Source organism: Trachurus japonicus, chromosome 4, assembly GCF_045865225.1.
Source record: "Trachurus japonicus isolate A0001 chromosome 4, Traja_1.0".
NCBI lineage: Eukaryota > Metazoa > Chordata > Actinopteri > Carangiformes > Carangidae > Trachurus > Trachurus japonicus.
The window spans coordinates 5,639,806-5,658,943 of NC_140910.1; the positions used below are offsets into that span (position 1 = coordinate 5,639,806).

Genomic DNA, 19,138 nt, shown 5'->3' on the forward strand with positions numbered 1-19,138 from the left:
AGTAAATAAACTTCTCGGTGCATGTTTGAGTAGCCATCTGACGCTGTCTGTGGAAAAAAATTGCGGCTTTGAGGGCTGGAAACAGCCTAAACAGCGGAACTTACATCCACTCCCATTCATTGCTGCCGTGGCGATGCGCGGACATACGCAGCTACCGCAAAACAGGAGCGATTAAACTGAAAATCTTCAGATTCATTCTTTTAGACCTAAAATGATATGAAAATACACCCCCGTGTTGAATTCGACCGGAATTGTCCTTTAACAGCAGGGTTTCTTTTCTGTTCTTCTCTTTAACACCTCCTCACAGCTTCTTTATTTCTACACATTAATTATTTCTTTTCAAACAAACACAACGGACATCAAAACTGGGACTGTGTGACCTGTAATCACAGCATGGCTCTGTACAGAGTGAGAGAGTGGCGGAGCAGGGAGTCCTGCTCCATACACACCAGCAGGTCCCTCAGCATCACCCGGGTCACTCTGGGAACCCCCAGTCTGGACAGCAGAGACACCTGAGACACACACACACAGAGACATGTACACAGTGAGCTGGTCGAGATGGATGACAGACCGTTGCTATGAATAACAGGCTGTTGCTAGGGGACACCACTCTGATTAGTCCTGACAGTTGTTGCCTTTCCATCAGCCTACTGCCTCAGAAGATTAAAAAAGAGAGGAGAGATTGAAACTCTTCATTCATGACTAATGGCTGAAAATTCCCCGGAGGATTTCCTGTCCTTCAGATTCAGATGGCTCTGGTAAAGCACCACCACTTCTAATTAGAAACATTTTGTTCAGTTTTGTCACATTTGGGGCCACAGCATGAGAAAAACACAGACATTACTTTCAACAAAGAAGTCCAACCCCTCGTCTCATATTATTATCAATGGCGACGTCCAGTTTAATGTGAATTATAAATAAAAGTTTTTATTGACTCGCCGCTCATCGGTTGTTGCTATGGGCGCAGATTTAGGCTTCTTCAACAGGCGGGCAGTTTTCTTAGAGGCAATTTATAGATCAGTAAGATCGATCACATTTTAACCAAAAATTTGTCTCAAATGATTTATTTCACCGGTAAACTGTGTAATGAGTGGGTTAATGTAGAGTGAGCAGGTTGTTACAGATAGTAGTAAGGTTAAGCGACTTTTGACTTCAAGTCATGAAGCAAAGGTCCCCTATGGCACGGAAGTACCTTGGGGTCATACAAATAAATCTATCTTAAGACACAAGTGAGATCACACTTTGTATCCAAAATAAACACAATTGACCCTTTGTCAAGGCCCCGCCCCCCACGGTTACTGTTGCTAGGTTGGACAAACAATGGTCACGGAAGGGTTAACTCCCATTGGAAACCATTGAAAATTAGGAAGATTTAAATTGCTAGTAAGGGAAATTTGAATTAACTTACATATCAGAAAAATGGTGTCCGTGATAGAAGACAGACGTGGCTAAAGAGCGATTGAACGGGCATTACCCGACTTTTCCGAAAAATGGGGGAAAATCATTGTTTTGGTCACTCACTAGCTAGTAGCTAACGGCGCTAGCTAACGTTAGCTACAAGCTAATCTCCGCCGATCTCCCGTTTCTCCTCGTAAAACTTCACAAAGTTAAAAAGACATTAGTGGCGGTAATGTTACGTTTGCTAGATAAATTTGAAGGTATTAGATCTTCTCTGTTTATGAACACGACCAGAGAGTGGACTAGAGAATGAATGAGCTTAGCACTTAGCACAGTACAGCCAGGGAAAACGGGGAACAACAACAAACAAAACTTTGCAGTTAACCCCTGACCTATGCCTACAGCTCCCCCTAGTGGACCACCCCCAAACCCTATTATTAAAGCAGATATCAGTGGCACGGCCGTTTCGGCTAATGCTGTGTTCAAGGCAGGCTTTTGAAACCGTAAGTTACAGCTTCAAGTCACAACTACGACTTGGTAGCGTTCCAGGTAACCCGTAGCTCGTGTTTTTACCGTCCTGTTGTCTGTGAAAGTTCCCTATAACGGCCACTCGTAACTTCCGACCCGTGAACTCGTACCAGATCGAACTGGTATGACTTCACAGGAAGGAAAAACACAAAGTACGAGTTTCCTTGAACGCACCATGAGTTAGCAGCCCCCGCCCTTGTCAGGCATCAATTGGTCCTCGTGCTACGTCACCACATTCACGCGCATCCCTTGGCTGCACACACAGCCCTTCATGCCGTTCTCTCCCCTCATTGGATAACACTTGTATCCCACAAGGAAAATTTTCTCCTCGGGTTACAGCAGAGCAGAGTGACGGAGAGACTCGTGTTTAGGCTGAAATACTTCATGTAAGTGATTGCTGACGGAAAATAGGACTATTTAGGACTTATATTAACAAAAACATTCCACTGATATCTGCTTTAAGCTCAATTAAATACGTAACAGAAGCTTAAAGTAATATTATATGTTAGGCTAAGTATGTTTATTGATGTCTTGTGTTTAGGGAATGGGATAAAAATGACTCCAATACGTTCCAGATATTGTGAGTTGCTATTGCAGGAACCCCAGGCACACATTTTAACCATATTGAAAAATTATAAAGAAGTTTTTGCCCAAAAGTTGCTGTCTACCTATCTTGTTTCATAGGGTTTCATTCCAGGGTTGTCCAACCTTAGAATGTTGCGCAACACGTGACATGGGGAGAAGCGCTCTGATTGGTGGAACAGCAGACCAATCAGAAGGCCAACAAAGGGTCAATTGTTTTTTAATTAAGAAAACGCATGCCAAAAGCACATTCCATTTAGAATGTCCACTATAAACTATAATGCCTTCAGCTCCTGGATGTTATCTACAGCTTATTTGTAACATGATTGCAATATTTCAGGATTGTTTCTCAGTTTGAATGATGAACAGGGATCTAATGTTTTTCGATCTGTAGGGCGGACTGCCAGCTATACTGTGCAGGTGAAAGAAGGCAGTCCAATCATTTGCTTTATGTGGGAGATGCGAACCTAAACTTCCCTCAGTATAAAAAGTTGAACATTGCTTGCAGGATGTTTACGACACTAGGCGGCGGTGCTCATGGGAAATGGGGTCTTCCTTAAGGCAAAACACTACCGCTTTGGTCCACTGGCGCCACCAAACTCAACCAAAACTGAAAGTTCTTTGGTACTGCTTTAAGAGGTGTTTTCAAAGCACTGAGTGGCTTTTTCTTTTGTCTTTTTTGAGCTCACACATTTCTCTCTGTGTTTTTAGCCCAGATGTGAGACAGCAGTTGTACCCACCTGGCTCACACTCTGATCCACAGGTCTCTTCCTGCGAGGCCCGATGGCAGCCAGGGCAGCCAGGTTGGCCTCCTTCTGCTGCAGCTGAGCCTCTTCTATTTGCTGCAACTGAAGAAGAGAAGAAAACAAAGACTGTCACAATGCCGTGACTGAGGAGCTGCACAGATTTGGTTTTGAAAATCTGAATATATGTGAATAATATTGATATTCCACACTCTTCTATCAACCTAGGAAAAAAACCCTCCATAACAGTCATAAGATGGGTTGGGCTAAACCTGTTAAAGAATAGGATTAGGTTTAAGGAAAACAAAAGAAAAAATCCAAATACTCTCTTAACTATAAAATGCCTTTATTGAATTATGGCATGGTCGAAATGACAATTAAAAACTCTGACGCATTTCGGCGTCTAGCCTTCATCAGGGAGTCAAATGGAGTAGGACAGGAACAATGGTTCTTTTATACAAGTGTTTATCCAATGACAAGTGTCCACCTGATTGCCACAACCCAGAGTGGGCAACGTGGTGAATGTGCAGGTCACAACTTGTCCACAAGAACATTTTGGAGTTGTTGGATTGTGTATTTGATGAGTTTGATGAGGGACAGGGGAAGTAACATGTGTCGTGCAGAGCCCGGCCAATCTAAAAACAACATGCACCAACAACTAAAAGGTAATGAACCTACTCCTAAAACTAAGACCATAGGGATTATGGCCAAAATGTTGAACTATCCCTTTAAAGCTGCTTCTCTCTCACTGGAAAGAAACACATTCTATTCACTGCTGGCACCAGCCTGAGAAACATTTGCAATTAAAACAACTTCGAATTATCACCACAAGGTGCAGGTTAGGTTACAGACTTGGCAGAGTCTTGTGAGTGTGTGATGTAGCAGCTGGGGTGTGTGTGGTGCTGGCGGCAGCAGCAGCAGCAGCAGCACGGACAGGTTCTGTTGCTGTGGAGAAACTTCTGATGGTGTGATGGCAGTCAGAGTGGTGTTATCACCTCTATATATAGCCACACTTCTGCTATTTCCTTTTTTCTCTTCACTCTGCCCGGCTGGCAACTAACAACATTACACACAAACACACACCAGTTCATTACTAAATTAACAATCAGCTTCAAAAATGTAAAGTTTCCGGAATTCCCATTACACTGAAGATTACGGACGTGGGGACATCAGGTTGGATTTACCTGTTTCACTGTATGATGTTACTTCTTTAGACAAAGAATGGCATCCACACAGATTTAGACTAAGACTAACTCCTGTGAAGCTGCTGGCTGAGCTGTTCGCTGGTCTTTCTTTTGTCCATCTCTTTCATTTCATATGGCTGCTGCTGAAATACTTCAGTGCAGACAGATTTTTATGTATCCTTTTTTTTTGAGTGTCTTAATCTGTTGGCCATCATCACTACACGGTTTGTCCACCAGAGGGAACTGGTGCACAAGAGACAAATGTCCTGATCACAGATCTCAGTCAAACTTTTTAAAATGAGCAAATTTAAAGCCTCTGGAAACCCAAATCCACCAAAGCCTCCTAACCATGTATTTTAGGGTCTTATGTACATATTATTAAACATGTAAAAATAATTAGAAAAAAGTTTCCATCCAAATTGAAAATATTTGTCTTTTAAGGTTTTGTACAGTAGGTTTGAATTGGGCGGAGTTATCTCTGGGATTTATCACGCAATAAATCCTACCACTAATAAATCGCCACGTCAGTTCTCTCATCCAGCCCCCCAGTGGCGGCGAACAAAACCGTTCTGCTGCTAACGGTCACTCCTCCACTCCTCTAGTCCTCATAACCAGAGCCATGTCAACAGGAGTTGTGTGTGTGTGTGTGGCGATTAGCATTTAGCATTTATTAGCTTTCCAGCGCGACCTACCTTGTCTGTGTCTGTGTGTCACTCTGTCTGTCTGTGTGTGTGCCCACAACTCCTCACAACTCCTCTCTACATACAGCCGATACAGCCGGTTTTTTTTTTTTTTTGGGGGGGGGGGGGTGAGGGGAGGGAGGGAGGGTGTGTGTAAATTGGCGATTAGCTTTTAGCATTTATTAGCTTTCCAGTGCGACCTGCCTTGTCTCAGTGTGTGTGTCAGTCAGCCCCTCCTGGCGCTCACACAGACAGGAGTGACGGTTAAAAGCTTCTTTTTTTTCTGTGAGACTACGACCAAAGACGGTTATGATGCTCCAAAACGAAGCTGGTAGACTAGTTAGCTGCTAAACAGCATCAATCAATCGATGCACGTCCTCCGGTGAGGACTTTTTTTTTTTTTAACGGTCGCCATTGACGTGTTGCTATGACAATGGAGCTGTCAATCATAGCGTTATCTGCCACGCCCACACTGTCCTGACCAGTGGCCTCAATAGTGCCTCAATAGCAAAATGAGCTGTTTTTAAACAAGGTTTTCTAATAGTTATGAATAGTTATTGTCACTCAGACTTTTGTGGATGCTTAATGAGGCACTTGACTTTGATATAATATAAGCATTTTTACTATATATAGTCAGGTTTCCAAAGGCTTTAAGGGAGTCTCATGACAAAAATCCTTCTGTTTTTGCTTTTTTTCCATGTAGAACACTGAATATGTTTTTACCTCTTAGATACTGGTCATTGGTTACCTGTTGAGCTGGTATCAATTGGATCAATTGATTACAAAGTGCATCATCAGAACCACAATTTAATGAATTATATAAACCTGGGTTGTAGTTAACCTAACTTTCAAGGATGAGACTGTGAATGTGTTTGGAGCTTATTAGGTTGTATCTTTAGTAATATGGTGAGTATTTTTGTCTGATGATGAACATGTGAACCACTTCAAAAAGATTCAAAGTGTTGTGAAGAATGATTCTGCTGCCAAGGCCCAGAGGAGACAAGTGGTTCATGGCTGGTGAAATGTCTCACAATCAATCTTCTAATAAAAGACATCAGAGGGTTCAGGTTCAGAGCCTCCTTGTGTTATTCTGAGCTGCAGTAATGAAGGTAACAGGAGGGTTTCATTTGCACCAGTGCTGTAGTATATGAGTCAGACTGGGCATCATACAAAGATTCTCTGCTCTGCCCACCATTACTCCTCTGTCTGTAAAGTATATTGACACTGAAACACTAATGTGGTGTTTTGGTTCAGGTTCCTGTTCAGGCTCATTTTCCAGACCTTGTAGCGCTGCATTATGCAATAACGCTGCATTTTGTAATGATCTGCCACATTTTGTAAGAAAATTCTTGAATGGAACATGTAAAAAACTTTGCTGCGTTTTGTAATAAGTTGTTACATAATGCACCAAATTATTACAAAATCCAAGTATTGCACTTTTTTATGAAAAAAAAGTAATAATTTGGTGCATTATATAACAACTTATTTACATTTACATTATTTACAAAATGCGGCGTTATTACATAATATGGTGTTGAGACCTGAGCACTATAGTGTTTAATACTTAATGAAAGAAGAAGACTCAGAATTAAAGACACACACCTCTTTGGCTCTTTGCTTCAGTTGCTGATGATGTGGATCTTCAGCGTGTGAGCGACTCTGTAATAATCACACAACATGGTGTAAAGGCTACTTTCTTGGACATTGAATTTGAAAACATGTTCATCTCTTCCTCTATATCCAGGTTGTTTACAGATTGAAGAAGTGTCTGCTCTCACTCTGACAAGGCGCAGCAGTCTCTCCTTCTCCTCCTCATCTCTCCTCTTCTTGTTCAGACTCTCCACCTCCTCCATGAAGCGAAGCTGCGAGCGGACGTCGCTCACTTTGCTATGCCACGGGTCCTCCTGCTGACCCACAAACACACAGACACATTTAGTGGTGTGGATGAAACCAACGCTCCTCCATGAGACAGTGTGAGTTCCACGGTCTGGGCTCAGGGTGACGCTGCTCTACCTTCTGGACAGCTTTGCGGTGTTCTGCAATCACAGTGAGTTTTTCCAACAGTCCACGGAGACACTCCTGAGTCGCGTGAGAAACCAGAGCGACCACCTCTGGACCGACATCTGTTATTCCCAGTGACTGCCCTAACACAAGACACACAAAACATTTGGCAAACACACACACACACACACACGCAGCTCAACTCGTCTGAGGCGTTCCCATGAAATCAGGTTAAAGATGGAAAATGGAGATTAAGACAAATCACACAATTTAAGATTGTATCAAAGAGTTCTGAGATTAAAGAGGACCTATTATGCTCATTTCAGGTGATTTTAATATTATATTTTACCCCAGTGGGGCAGTTAAAAGTTTCCATCAATTAAAAACTATCTGTGTACTCCTCCACTCTGATTCTTTCCTGCTTCGCTCTAAAACGCTCAGATTCAGCCCCACCCACCCCCTCCCTACCGCGCCCACTCTCACATTCAAGAAAGTTGTCTCACTCGATAACCGAAAAGTACAGAAATGGGCTTATTTACTATTTTAACATATTAAAAATGTCGACTTCGATCTGGAAAATGTATTTGGTGTTGTGTTACACATGGACCCTCTTTCTTTAATCCTGGGTTACCCCCAGTCAAGGTACAATTGTGGATGCTAACTCTACCAGACTGTATAATATCTTCACATATGCAGCAAGGAAGAACATCTTTTTGTCTTGGATAAGGGACAAACCCCCCACTAAATCAAACTGGCATAAGATAATTATGGAATGTTTTCCCCTTGAGTACCTGACCTGTCTGCTTCACTCTTCACAGGGACAGTTTATGAACATTTGGACTCCATATCTTCACTTTTCCAACTCTACAGTGGCTTCAGTGCTTTCAAGTGTCTTTTTTATTCATTTTATTTCATTTATTTAACTATTTTATCTGTCTAGTCCTATTTTTTTCACAGGAAAGGCCTTTTCATTGTACTGGTGGGGTGCATGTGAGATGTATATGTGTACAGGCTGTCTAGACCAATGTTGTACTGAGCGTCATTATTGTTTTATCGTTGTGGTTATGTTAAAGCAGAAGTAAGCAGAATATTTGTGTTAATATAAGTCTTAAATAGTTATATCTTCCGACAGCAATCACTTACATAGAGTGTTTGGTCTGAAACACGGGTCTGTCAGTCACTCTGCTCTGCTGTAAGCCGAGGAGAAAACTTTCCTTGTATCCTACAACCTTTATCCAATGAGGAGAGAGAACGGCATAAAGGGGCGGTCCTCTCTGTGTGTGCAGCCAAGGGATGCACGTGAACGTGGTGACGTAGGGACAAGGGCGGGGACTGCTAACTCCATCCGCTGACAAGAAGTTAGCCAAAACCGGATCGCTTACTTCTGCTTTAAAGGGATAGTTCAACATTTTGGCAAATTGGCCCATTGCCATAATCGCTATAGTCATAGCAGTAGGTTCATTACCTTTAATTGTAGGTGTAAGCTATTTTCAGTACGGCGGAGCGCAGCAGCTGGCTGCTCAGAGCTACGCTATGGAGGCTAAGGGAATTTCTTGGTTTCCCTCATTAAACTCATCAAATTCAACATCCCAAAACTCCACAGCGCTTTTGTAGACAAGTTGTGACCTGCACAACCACCACGCTATGAGATAATGACGGAACGATACGAAACGGAGCCGTTTTCGAGGTAAATACAGGGTAAATACGGAGACTGCTTGCTGAAAAACTGTCCCTGAACGCAACGCGCATCAGCGGTTTTGTATGTATTTACCTCGAAAACGGCTCCGTTTCGTATCGTTCCGTCATTATCTCATAGCGTGGTGGTTGTGCAGCTCACAACTTGTCTACAAAAGCGCTGTGGAGTTTTGGGATTTTGTATTTGATGAGTTTAATGAGGGAAACCAAGAAATTCCCTTAGCCTCCATAGCGTAGCTCTGAGCAGCCAGCTGCTGCGCTCCGCTGTACTAAAAATAGCTTACACCTACAATTAAAGGTAACGAACCTACTGCTATGACTATAGCAATTATGGCAATGGGCCAATTTGCCAAAATGTTGAACTATCCCTTTAATATATAAAAAAGCTCAATAAACATATTTGAAAAAAAAAAAAAATGTCGACTTCATCCACACAACCACACGTCTTGAACCCGGAATCCAACCCAGACAACAGAAACACAAACACACAGCCTGAACCTCCGTCAGAGCAACGACTTTTGTGAGACGTCTCTGAATGGTAAACGCTAAATTCCACCACATCTCATATTATCATCGTACGGTTAAGATATAACTTCAACCTCCTACTAAAAGTCTACCACAGAGCCGGGCCAGCTGCCATATAAGGAACTTCCCCTCAACCCCCGGGGATCATTTAAACACACACCTACGTCATTATACGACACTTCTATGTCCTCTAGAACAAGTATCCAACATTTAAAAAATATTTATAAGTCTCAAAAGCTGAAAAAGCACAATAGGTAATAATTATTATTATTAATAATAATAATAAATGTCATGTGGAGCTCTGCCTCAGTGTTGCTCCTGCACCTGTGTGGAGGATTCGGCTCAGCACTATGTTGGGTGAGAGGAAGGGCTGATCCTGGCAGGACTGCACCACCGAGCCGACCATGGTGGTGAGGATCTGGGCGTTCTCCTCCCTCAGGTTGACTCCAGCCATGAAGGCCACGTCGTTGATGTCATCATCCTCTCTAGGGAACACACACACACACACACACACACAAAGAAATCCATGCACTTCAACAGAGTGCTAATGAGATATACTGAGCTGTTTAACTTGAGAGTCCTCACACTTCTATTTCAATCTCAAGAGCATCATGCATTACTTGTAAGATCCTGAGCTGCCTCTGAATGCAGACTTGGTAGAAGGAGGTGGATCCTGAGGGAAAGGGTTCCTCATAGGAAAAGGTCCTATAATAAGAAATAGTCAAAGTTATGTGGAGAGAGCACCAACAAAGACTACACAGCTGGATCTGCATCAGCCAGGATGAAAATTCTAACAAAATAAAAGTACATAAGTATTAAAATGTAGTTTAAATATAAAGGAACTGCTTTGATCCCTCTGACTGATGTTGTATTTGATGTGACATAAAAGATGGAGTTCATGATTCTAAAAAACAAAACAAAACACTGAGCTCCCCATGAAGTCCCAGCCCCCAGATTCATGGCAAAGCAAACCTTACAATATAAAATATAATACAAATGACAAACACTATGCATCCAAACAAACAAAGCAAAGAAATACTTGTGCAAGCCAGGCTGAGTCAGGAGCCACATGTTAAACTAGTACCTGGTTATGTAGTGATATCGTGTTCCCAGCAAGCTCCAGTTAAAAACACAGAAACATAAACCTATAAAATCACATTTTTTAAAATCATTACAAACTATTTAGTTTTTTTCAAATGTAACAACTATTTGAATATGACCCAACCTCATAAATCCACTGCACTTGCAAATGTTTTTAGGTTTGTGTGGACGAAGGAACAATACTTTCAACTAAACCTCTCAGATTAAACTCTAGGAAGTGGTGTAGATTTAAACAAGTTACATTGCTCTCCTTGTATGCAGGTTTACACATTCATATTTCATGGAAGTCAGCACAGTCCTTATTTTTTACCTGTGTGTCTTCCTGACTGGAGCACTGTGTGCTTGAAGGGGGGTCTGCCGCTCTTAGATAAGTTATTTCTGGACTGCACAAATGTCGACACCCCAGGTTTCAGAATCCCCCCGTGATGTCTCTGAATACTCTGCATTTAGGAGAAATCATTGAGCATTTTACTCAAATGAAACATTTCAATGTTAAGTGACACCCAGCTCTAGACTGATAGACACATTTAAGTTATACACAAAAAAGACAAATCTACACTACCAGTCAACAGTTTCAGAACCTCCCAATTCTTCCAAAATGTATTCTAAACTTTTCATTCATCAAAGCCTTTGACAGATATAACAGCTGAACACACTTGTGGCATCTTTCTACGTCCTGCATGTTTGACAGTTGATGTCACACACCGTCCTTTCTCCTACTCGACGGCGTACAAAGATCCTGCATGATGAACAGAGGATTTCTAATTTTGATGCATCAGTCCATAAATCCTTCTTCTCGTCTTCAGAGTTGTCCATTGGTGTTGTTTCATGGTCCACACATGCCATTCTTTTTCTTTTTTTTTTACACATTAGTTTTCAGTTCTGGGTAAACCTTTGTTAAACCTCTGGCAGTTCACCACGTACCTTTGTACCATTTCATTGGACTTTAACTACTTGGATTTCAATAAAAAACTGGAAAAATTGGAGTGTTCTTAAACTTTTGACTGGGAGTGTACATGGAGAAGGTCAACATGAGACATGAGAGTGGCTTTCTTCAGGGCCAGTGCATCTGGGGAAATCAGGTTTCTCTAAATCCCTATGCTGACAGTCCAGCACTCACTGTTTTAACTCAGTATTTTTAGTCTCAATCTACTCACTGAATGACTGACAGAGAGAAGCTGCAGTCGGATCGATAAACACTAAGCTCAAACTAAGCTGAGGGCTGAGCTACAACAGTCTTTCACATTGTCATTTGATTCAGTGTCAATAAAGATATTGATTACAGCTACTGTAAATTTGTGTAAACCACCAGATAACACTTGTTTACCTGCTTGCTGCTCTGTAGGGTTTGTCCTGTGGTACTTACGGATGACTTCACGCTGGAAGTGTTGGGGTTGCAGGTGGAGGCTGAAGCCTGTTGGATGAATAACTGAGGGTCTGCAGTAAGGCGACGCACCGCAGGAATACTTTTCTGGTAGCAATGAGGTCGAGATGAGAGGAAAGAAGATTAAAACCAAAATAACACATTCATAGACTCATTTTTGGATGAACTACCTGGAATCGAAAGCGTTGCATGTAGCATACAGTACAATGATTGGTTAGAAGCACACATTTAAAGTCTACAGTGTGGCAGTGTGTTGTGTGGTTAAAGGGATAGTTCAACATTTTGGCAAATTTGCCTATTGCCATAATCCCTATAGTCTTAGGAGTAGGTTCATTACCTTTAATTGTCGGTGCAAGCGGTTTTTGGATCGGCAGGGCAGAGACGTGAGCTGCTCAGCTAACACAACGGAGGCACACGGTATTTTCGCTTTTCCCTCATCAAACTCATCAAATACACAATCCAACAACTCCAAAACACTCTCATGGACAAGTTGTGACCTGCACATTCAACACGCTATGAAATAATTGTTGTGTTAGCTGAGCAGCTCACAGCTTGCACCGACAATTAAAGGTAATGAACCTACTCTACTACTATGGCTGTAGGGAGGATTATGGCAATAAGAGAATTTGGCAAAATGTTGAACCATCACTTTAATCCTCTGGTCACCTTGAGGAACGGCACCAGGCACGGCTGTGGAGTGGACTTGAGCTCCTGGTACAGCCGCTCTGTGAACTCCTCTGCTTCCAACTTCCCCTCCTGCAGTTCACACAGCACAAATAACTCAGGAATTGCATTTTTTTTATGTTACCTGGCTAGAGGTTAAAAATGACATGGCAAAGTCAGAACTAAAAATGCAGTACCTACAGTATATTACACATAATATAGTTATGTAACTTCTAATCAAGGTAAAAACAATGGGAAAACTAAAATGATCTACTTTCCACTGACATCTTTCCATGTGTTTTTAGACAGTAAATATTCAGTGGATGATATTCAGTGGGTGAGTAACTTACCAGCAGACTCCTGACCAGCCCCCTGACGTTGTTGGCCATGTTGGCAGACCTGGAGTCACTGGAGGCCAGTTTGATCAGAGTCACAAGGAAGTTTTTGCACTTTTTCACACTCTCCAGTGTCTCCTGTAGAGGACATGACATTTACAGTAACAATCAGTTGAGGACTGTGCTATCTTAAACAGAGTCTTATCATATCGTCACTCTACAGTGCATCCATAAAAATGTCTTTTTTGTGATTGCTGTGGGCAAAAATCCTTGATGATGCAGCAGGTTTCCTTGAAAAACGCAATAGTATATGCAGGGTTGTTATGCAATTTTATGCAATTAAACTACAGGAATCAGCAAAAATTGTGGGAACTTGCAAAAAGGCAGGAGCTGGCAAAACATGCAATTTGATGAAAAAGAAGAAAAAAGGGATTCCACCAACACCCGGTTCTCACTAGGCTACTACCTTAAAGGTAGGGTTGGAGATCTTTTTCTGGAGCATTTTTCACTGAATTGCTTGAAATCCTCTTCACACCCACGACGATTGGGATTACACTGGGTTGCATAAGCGCCTTTGCGTCGTTATTTCATGACAGCCCTTTTTTTCATGACAATAACGAGACGGTGAGGAGATAAACATGGCTCTCTGATGACGAAAACATGACGAGACGTGTGTGAGTTTTCGTTGACGAGACGAGAATGGACGTAAATGTTAGTGGTAGGGCTGCGATTGCCTCTAAATTTCATATTGTGGATTGTCATTGCTCTAAAGCTTCACACGATTTAGCAACGGCTCCGTCAAAAACAGAACGATGTGCTGGGACGCTGCTGAGATGAGCCGTGGTGCGCCCGGTGCTTGTGATTAGAGTGGCAGACAGGTGGGTGGTCAGATGTTCAAAATGCGTGACATTTCTGCTTATTGTGCGTGCAATCTGTCAATTAAAACCTAAAAAGTATTATTGGTGAAAATAGCCGATCTACAAGCTCACAATGTGTTGCAATGTGTTGAACTTATAGATCTGCTATTTTCACAACTTAGGTGTGACACTCTTGTGTGATGAAGTAGGGCATCAATTCATGAAAAAAACAGTTGAAATATGTTGGAAAAAAAAGTTAAAAAGTTGAAACATAGAGATAAAAGGTTTCTACCCAACAGGAATCTCCAGTAGCCTACTTATTGAATTAATTTGTTAAAAGACTATACTTTCTTTTTTTTACTAAAACTGACTAAAAATAGACTAAAACCTTTTTGAGTTTTCGTCGACTAAAACTGGACTAAAACTATCACATATAGAAATGACTAAAATTGACTGTTACTAATAAGTATTTTAGTCCAAAAGACTAAGATTAAGACTAAATGTAAAATGCCCAACACTGCCCTCTTCTTGTGTTTTTAATGTTTCTCACCTGACTGAACGTGGCTGGAGGCTCCTTTCTGCTTTCTTTGACAGCAGCCTGGATGCGAGGCTGACCCCCCCGCTCAGACCCAGCACCCAGGGTCTGGACTACAGCTGGTTTGGGAGCCACATTAATGACCTGAACAACAAAACATATTTTGTCACCTCATAAAACAGAGAGATGCAGATATAACTCAGCAACACTGGGATGGCAGGTGGACTGGTCAGCATACACTGTTGAATCATACAAGCATGACTGAGGTCATTTTCTTCTCTACTCTTGCTCTTATCACCTCTAAATGTGTTTCATTATTACAGTACAGAAAAATATTTATTACTAAACTCATTCTGGTACAATAGTTAAAAAATAATGTTTTTAAAGGCTTCTGAAAAAATCATATCTAATTAACAATAATAGATAGATAGATAGGTTTTATTTGTCATTCTTATGCGTCACATAAAAACGAAATTATGTTTCACACATCCACCGTTCGAGATCAAGATCAGTGCATTAATTATATTAATAGACAATAAGACTAACAATAAGACTATTTTTTGTTATTGTCAAAACAGGAAACAACCCACATGACAAAACACTGGCAGTTTGTTTGTTTTCAATTCACTTGAATTAAATTTTCTTTTTTCTGGATCAGAACCAGAATATCCTAGTTTCCTCATTCTGTGAAAACAATCTCTCTCTTTTTTTCTTTTCTTTTTTTATCATCAGCTGTAATTTCCCAGCTTGGGATCAATAAAGTATATCTATCCATCTATCTATCTATCTTAGAGAGCCTGATCAGGTAGGGTATCAGGGTATGGTTTGGTTACCTGTCTGTGCAGGTCAACAATAAACTGATGAGAATGATAAGACTGCATGGAAAATAATAGGTGGTAAAAATCACACACCCCTGCACTATCTTTGAACAGGCCAATAAGGTTATTAACGACCCATCACATGTTCTACACCCAGAACACAAACTGCTGCCCTCTGGTGAGAGGCTTGTAGACTGAACAGCTTTAAATTTAATTTATTCTGTGACTATAGGCTCCTTAACAGCTGCCATAAAGTAGGTTAGGGACTAGCCTCTGATTTTTCTGCATGTTTGGCAGTTGCACTGATTACTATGCCATCTGTTTGTTTTGAATACTTGATTTTATTTATGTATGCGTTTCAGAATTTTGTATGTTGAATATACTGAATATATTGATCGCACAATGTGTATGTTGTATTTTTAATGCAGCATGGGTGAAGAGCCCACAACAAACTACTGTATCTAGTTATGGCGCTGCTCAGTTCTGTGTGGATCAAACACTGCTGAAACTTTTCTGTGTATTGCTCCATGTGTTTTTGCAGTTTGTCATTAAAGGAGAATTCCGGTCATTTTTGACCCCTAAATCGTTGTCCTGATGGTCACCCAGTGTTGGGGGGAGCAAAAAACGCGACTACTGTAAATGGTGACAACACTAAAGTATGAGGGCAATTTTTTCAACCACAACAAACACTCAAAAAACAATCAAATATCTATGGTACATGACTCGAATCCTTATGACACACCACTGAACTCATAAACTGTACACTATAAACCGGTATAAACAGTAGAAACTTTGTGTTTTTGCATGTAATCACTCACCTCAGATAGCCGAACTCTGAAACGTCCTGGAAAGACATTACTATCCGATCACAGAGCGCCTGCTCTCCCCGCCACAGAAACAAACACTTTTTCCTTGTTGTGATGATTTCTTTACAAAAATAAACGGTCGAGCAGTGCAGTGGTAATGTCCAAAATATCTCAGACCGTTTATTTTTGTAAAGAAATCATCACAACAAGGAAAAAGTGTTTGTTTCTATGGCGGGGAGAGCAGGCGCTCTGCGATCGGATAGTAATGTCTTTCCAGGATGTTTCAGAGTTCGGCTGTCTGAGGTGAGTGATTACATGCAAAAACACAAAGTTTATACCGGTTTACACTCAGTATAACCGTACAGTTTATGAGTTCAGTGGTGTGTCATAAGGATTCCAGTCATGTACCATAGATATTTGATTGTTTTTTGAGTATTTGTTGTGGTTGAAAAAATTGCCCTTTTACTTTAGCGTTGTGGCTATCGCTAGCGCCGTCTAGCCATGGTGTAACTCCGGTTTGCCTGCATCAATTTTAGTGGCGTTTTTTGCTCCCCCCAACACCGGGTGACCATCAGGACAACGATTTAGGGGTCAAAAATCATCGAAATTCTCCTTTAAAAACAACCATATTCTTAAAAAAAATGATCTAAAGCAGCGGTACTATTGAAATATTATCAGTTGTGTTGTCTGTGTAATGTTGCTTTTTTGGTACTGACCATTTGAGTTCCATCACAAATATTGTGAAAAAGTTAAAATACCTCATTACTTACATTTGCTGCAACAGTGACTGTGTGTTACCTTGACAACTGCTGTCTGGACCTGTGCTGGCTGCAGACTGGGCGGAGCTGCCATCCTGATCACTGTCACCTTGTCATTGCTTTTCCCTCCAGCCGCTGCAGGCACCTGGAGCCAGTTGAACAAAACAAAGCCCGTTTTTAAAGGTGAGACATTTCATCTGAACAGATCAACACAGCTTCACATAGAGACAGAGTTTCTAAACCAGGTACGGCTCCTTTGAAAACACAAGAAGCATCAAACTGAGGTAGAAAACATCAGCTGTTCTGTGCAAGCGGTTCCTGGACTGGACTAGGGACCAATGTGATGACAATTTGTTCTCACTCACACCACACACACACATACCTTATGGGTCACTATTCTGGGTGCTTGACCACTGATAACTCTATGTCCATGCGGCGCGTGTGCCAAAGCCTGCTGGGATACGAGCATCAGCTGTCCACTGTCACTGCGGATCAACATCATACCTGCAACAGTTACAGTCCTCCATCACTTAGCACTCTTTTGTGTGTGTGTGTGTGTGTGTGTGTGTGTGTGTGTGTGTGTCTGTGTGTGTGTGTGTGTAGAAATCAGGTACAATGTATAATATAAATGGTGGTCATAATACTGATAGCAGTAATAAAGAAATAAATTGAATAATAATAATAATAATAATAATAATAATAATAATAGTGACATTGGTCATAATAATAATATATTACTAATAATAACAACAGCAGTATTAATTATATTAAAATTATAAAGTATAACAAGAAATAATTCTGAAAAATAAGAAAGAAAGATTAGAACAAGGGATGAAAGAAGGATGTGGGAGCGAAGGATGGATAAATTAAGGAATTTTGAATGGGAGAAAAAAAATGAATCAAACTGTGAGAGAGGGAAAAAATCAAGAAAGAAAGAAAGAAAGAAAGAAATGAAAAACAGAAAATGGGGCCAGTTTGTAAGCAGCAGGACATTGGCCCGTGGTTGCCTTACTGCTCTAATGAACAGATGGTATTTTTTGAAAAGAGAGGATGCTGGGTAAAGTGTGTGATCGACAGAGGACTGCTGGAGCTCACCTGGGGGGATGTGGATATTGGCTGGGAGCTGTGGGGCCGCGGTGTGCTGCAGGCGAGGGGCCATGGCAACCGGCTGTGGAGCGCCTGTCCTTGGTACAGTTATGACCACCGTCTTCCCTGGGGTCATGGCCTGCGTTAGAGGGGGGCACAGCAGTGGATTTTCACCCTTGTCCCATCCCACTCCCACAAAACACATTCCCACCACAACCACTGCCACAGAATCATTAAATAGAAAAAACTGAACTAAATGGTGTTTTCTGTCTGTTGATCTCCGCTCTGTGCAGTTATTGAAATTAAATTCCATCCCTCTGGAACTCCTCTGGCAACCGCCCCCCCAGCCCCCCCAAAACGTTGCATACCTCTACTCTGGCTCCTGGGGGCCTCCTGCCTCAGAGCTGGCTGGGTTAGTTACCTGTAGCTGGCTGTTTGCGCCGACTCCTCTAGCGGTGGCCACATTTGCTACCACCATGACAGAGGGAGAAGACGGCTGAGGCCCTGCACCTGCAGAGGATGTCGGCTGGGGGCCCTTGATGGTGGCGAGGATTTTAGGTGGGACGGGGGCAGAGTCACTCTGCGAACCAGCTGCAGCGGCGGGTGTGGGCTGCACCACAGCGATGGCTCCACATTTGTCAGGGATTTTAACCGTGTTCACTTGGGTCTGGGAGTCTCTGTTTCCCACTGCCCCACAGGACTCCAGGCTCTGGGCTGCAGCCGCCAGGTTATTAGTGGCCATTATTTCTGAGGAGAGGTGAATTTAATAGTTTAAAGTCAAGATTGTTCTATCTGCTGCAGTGTCATGCTGTGGAACCGTTAAAAAGTAACTAATTCCCAGGAAAAGTAACTATTGCGTTACTTTTTTTAATGTCAAACTTAATGTCAAATTACTTGGACTCGCCCCCCTAAGTGGTTCCCAACCTTTTTTACCTTGTGACCCCATTTTGACATCACAAATTTCTGGCGACCCCTGATCACGTGCAGTCAAGTGATCGTGGCCGTAAAATCATGTGTCAGCTCAGATATTTTTATATGCTGCATTTTAGTTGAACTCGATTTATTGACGAGAAAGTGAAAGTATAGAATACAGTTGTTCAAGATTGTGTGGTGTTTTTAATCATACATTTAAAAAGAATAATAATTTGGTAAAAGAATATTTTTATCAGTAATTTTTTAAAATCAATACGGCATTTCAGGCTAACATTACCCCATTTGAATTCACGGCGACCCCACGTGGGGTCCCGACCCCAAGGTTGACTAACCAACTCGCGGAGCCTGACTGTGCGGAGGAACTGAGTGAGGTGGTTAGCTCCAGATAAATGGCTAGGCCTAATAGTCCATGAGCCAAGACCCCAAAATTGGCCTCCCGCAATCGAACGGGTGGGCAATTTCTAGTTTGTTTTTTTGACTTGGTAGACATCTCTAGTGAACAGTTTGGCATGATAACCATTGCAAA

The 19,138-nt window shown here is 41.8% G+C and overlaps 1 protein-coding gene across 1 annotated transcript; it reads right to left on the reverse strand.

Moving 5' to 3' along the window:
- Nucleotides 1-306: 306 nt before the first annotated feature.
- LOC146988330 (transcription initiation factor TFIID subunit 4-like) lies at nucleotides 307-18,454 on the reverse strand. The gene is made up of 16 exons (XM_085773534.1): nucleotides 18,101-18,454; nucleotides 17,689-17,818; nucleotides 16,976-17,097; nucleotides 16,634-16,738; nucleotides 14,227-14,355; nucleotides 12,835-12,957; nucleotides 12,488-12,577; nucleotides 11,765-11,908; nucleotides 10,748-10,877; nucleotides 9,957-10,041; nucleotides 9,661-9,821; nucleotides 7,129-7,259; nucleotides 6,894-7,019; nucleotides 6,718-6,774; nucleotides 3,249-3,356; nucleotides 307-512 (listed from the first exon to the last, which is right to left on the reverse strand). Exons 1-16 carry the CDS (start codon nucleotides 18,419-18,421, stop codon nucleotides 387-389), a joined length of 2,088 nt encoding a protein of 695 aa, XP_085629660.1. The 5' UTR covers nucleotides 18,422-18,454; the 3' UTR covers nucleotides 307-386.
- Nucleotides 18,455-19,138: the final 684 nt, after the last annotated feature.

Bases quoted from the DNA above. Each gene is read 5' to 3' on its own strand.
- LOC146988330 (XM_085773534.1), bottom strand. From the start codon at position 18,421: ATGGCCACTAATAACCTGGCGGCTGCAGCCCAGAGCCTGGAGTCCTGT. The intron at 16,739-16,975 runs GTATGTGTGTGT...AACTGGCTCCAG, and splicing joins CCAGAATAGTGACCCATAAG to GTGCCTGCAGCGGCTGGAGG. The intron at 10,878-11,764 runs GTAAACAAGTGT...TCCTAAATGCAG, and splicing joins CCCTACAGAGCAGCAAGCAG to AGTATTCAGAGACATCACGG.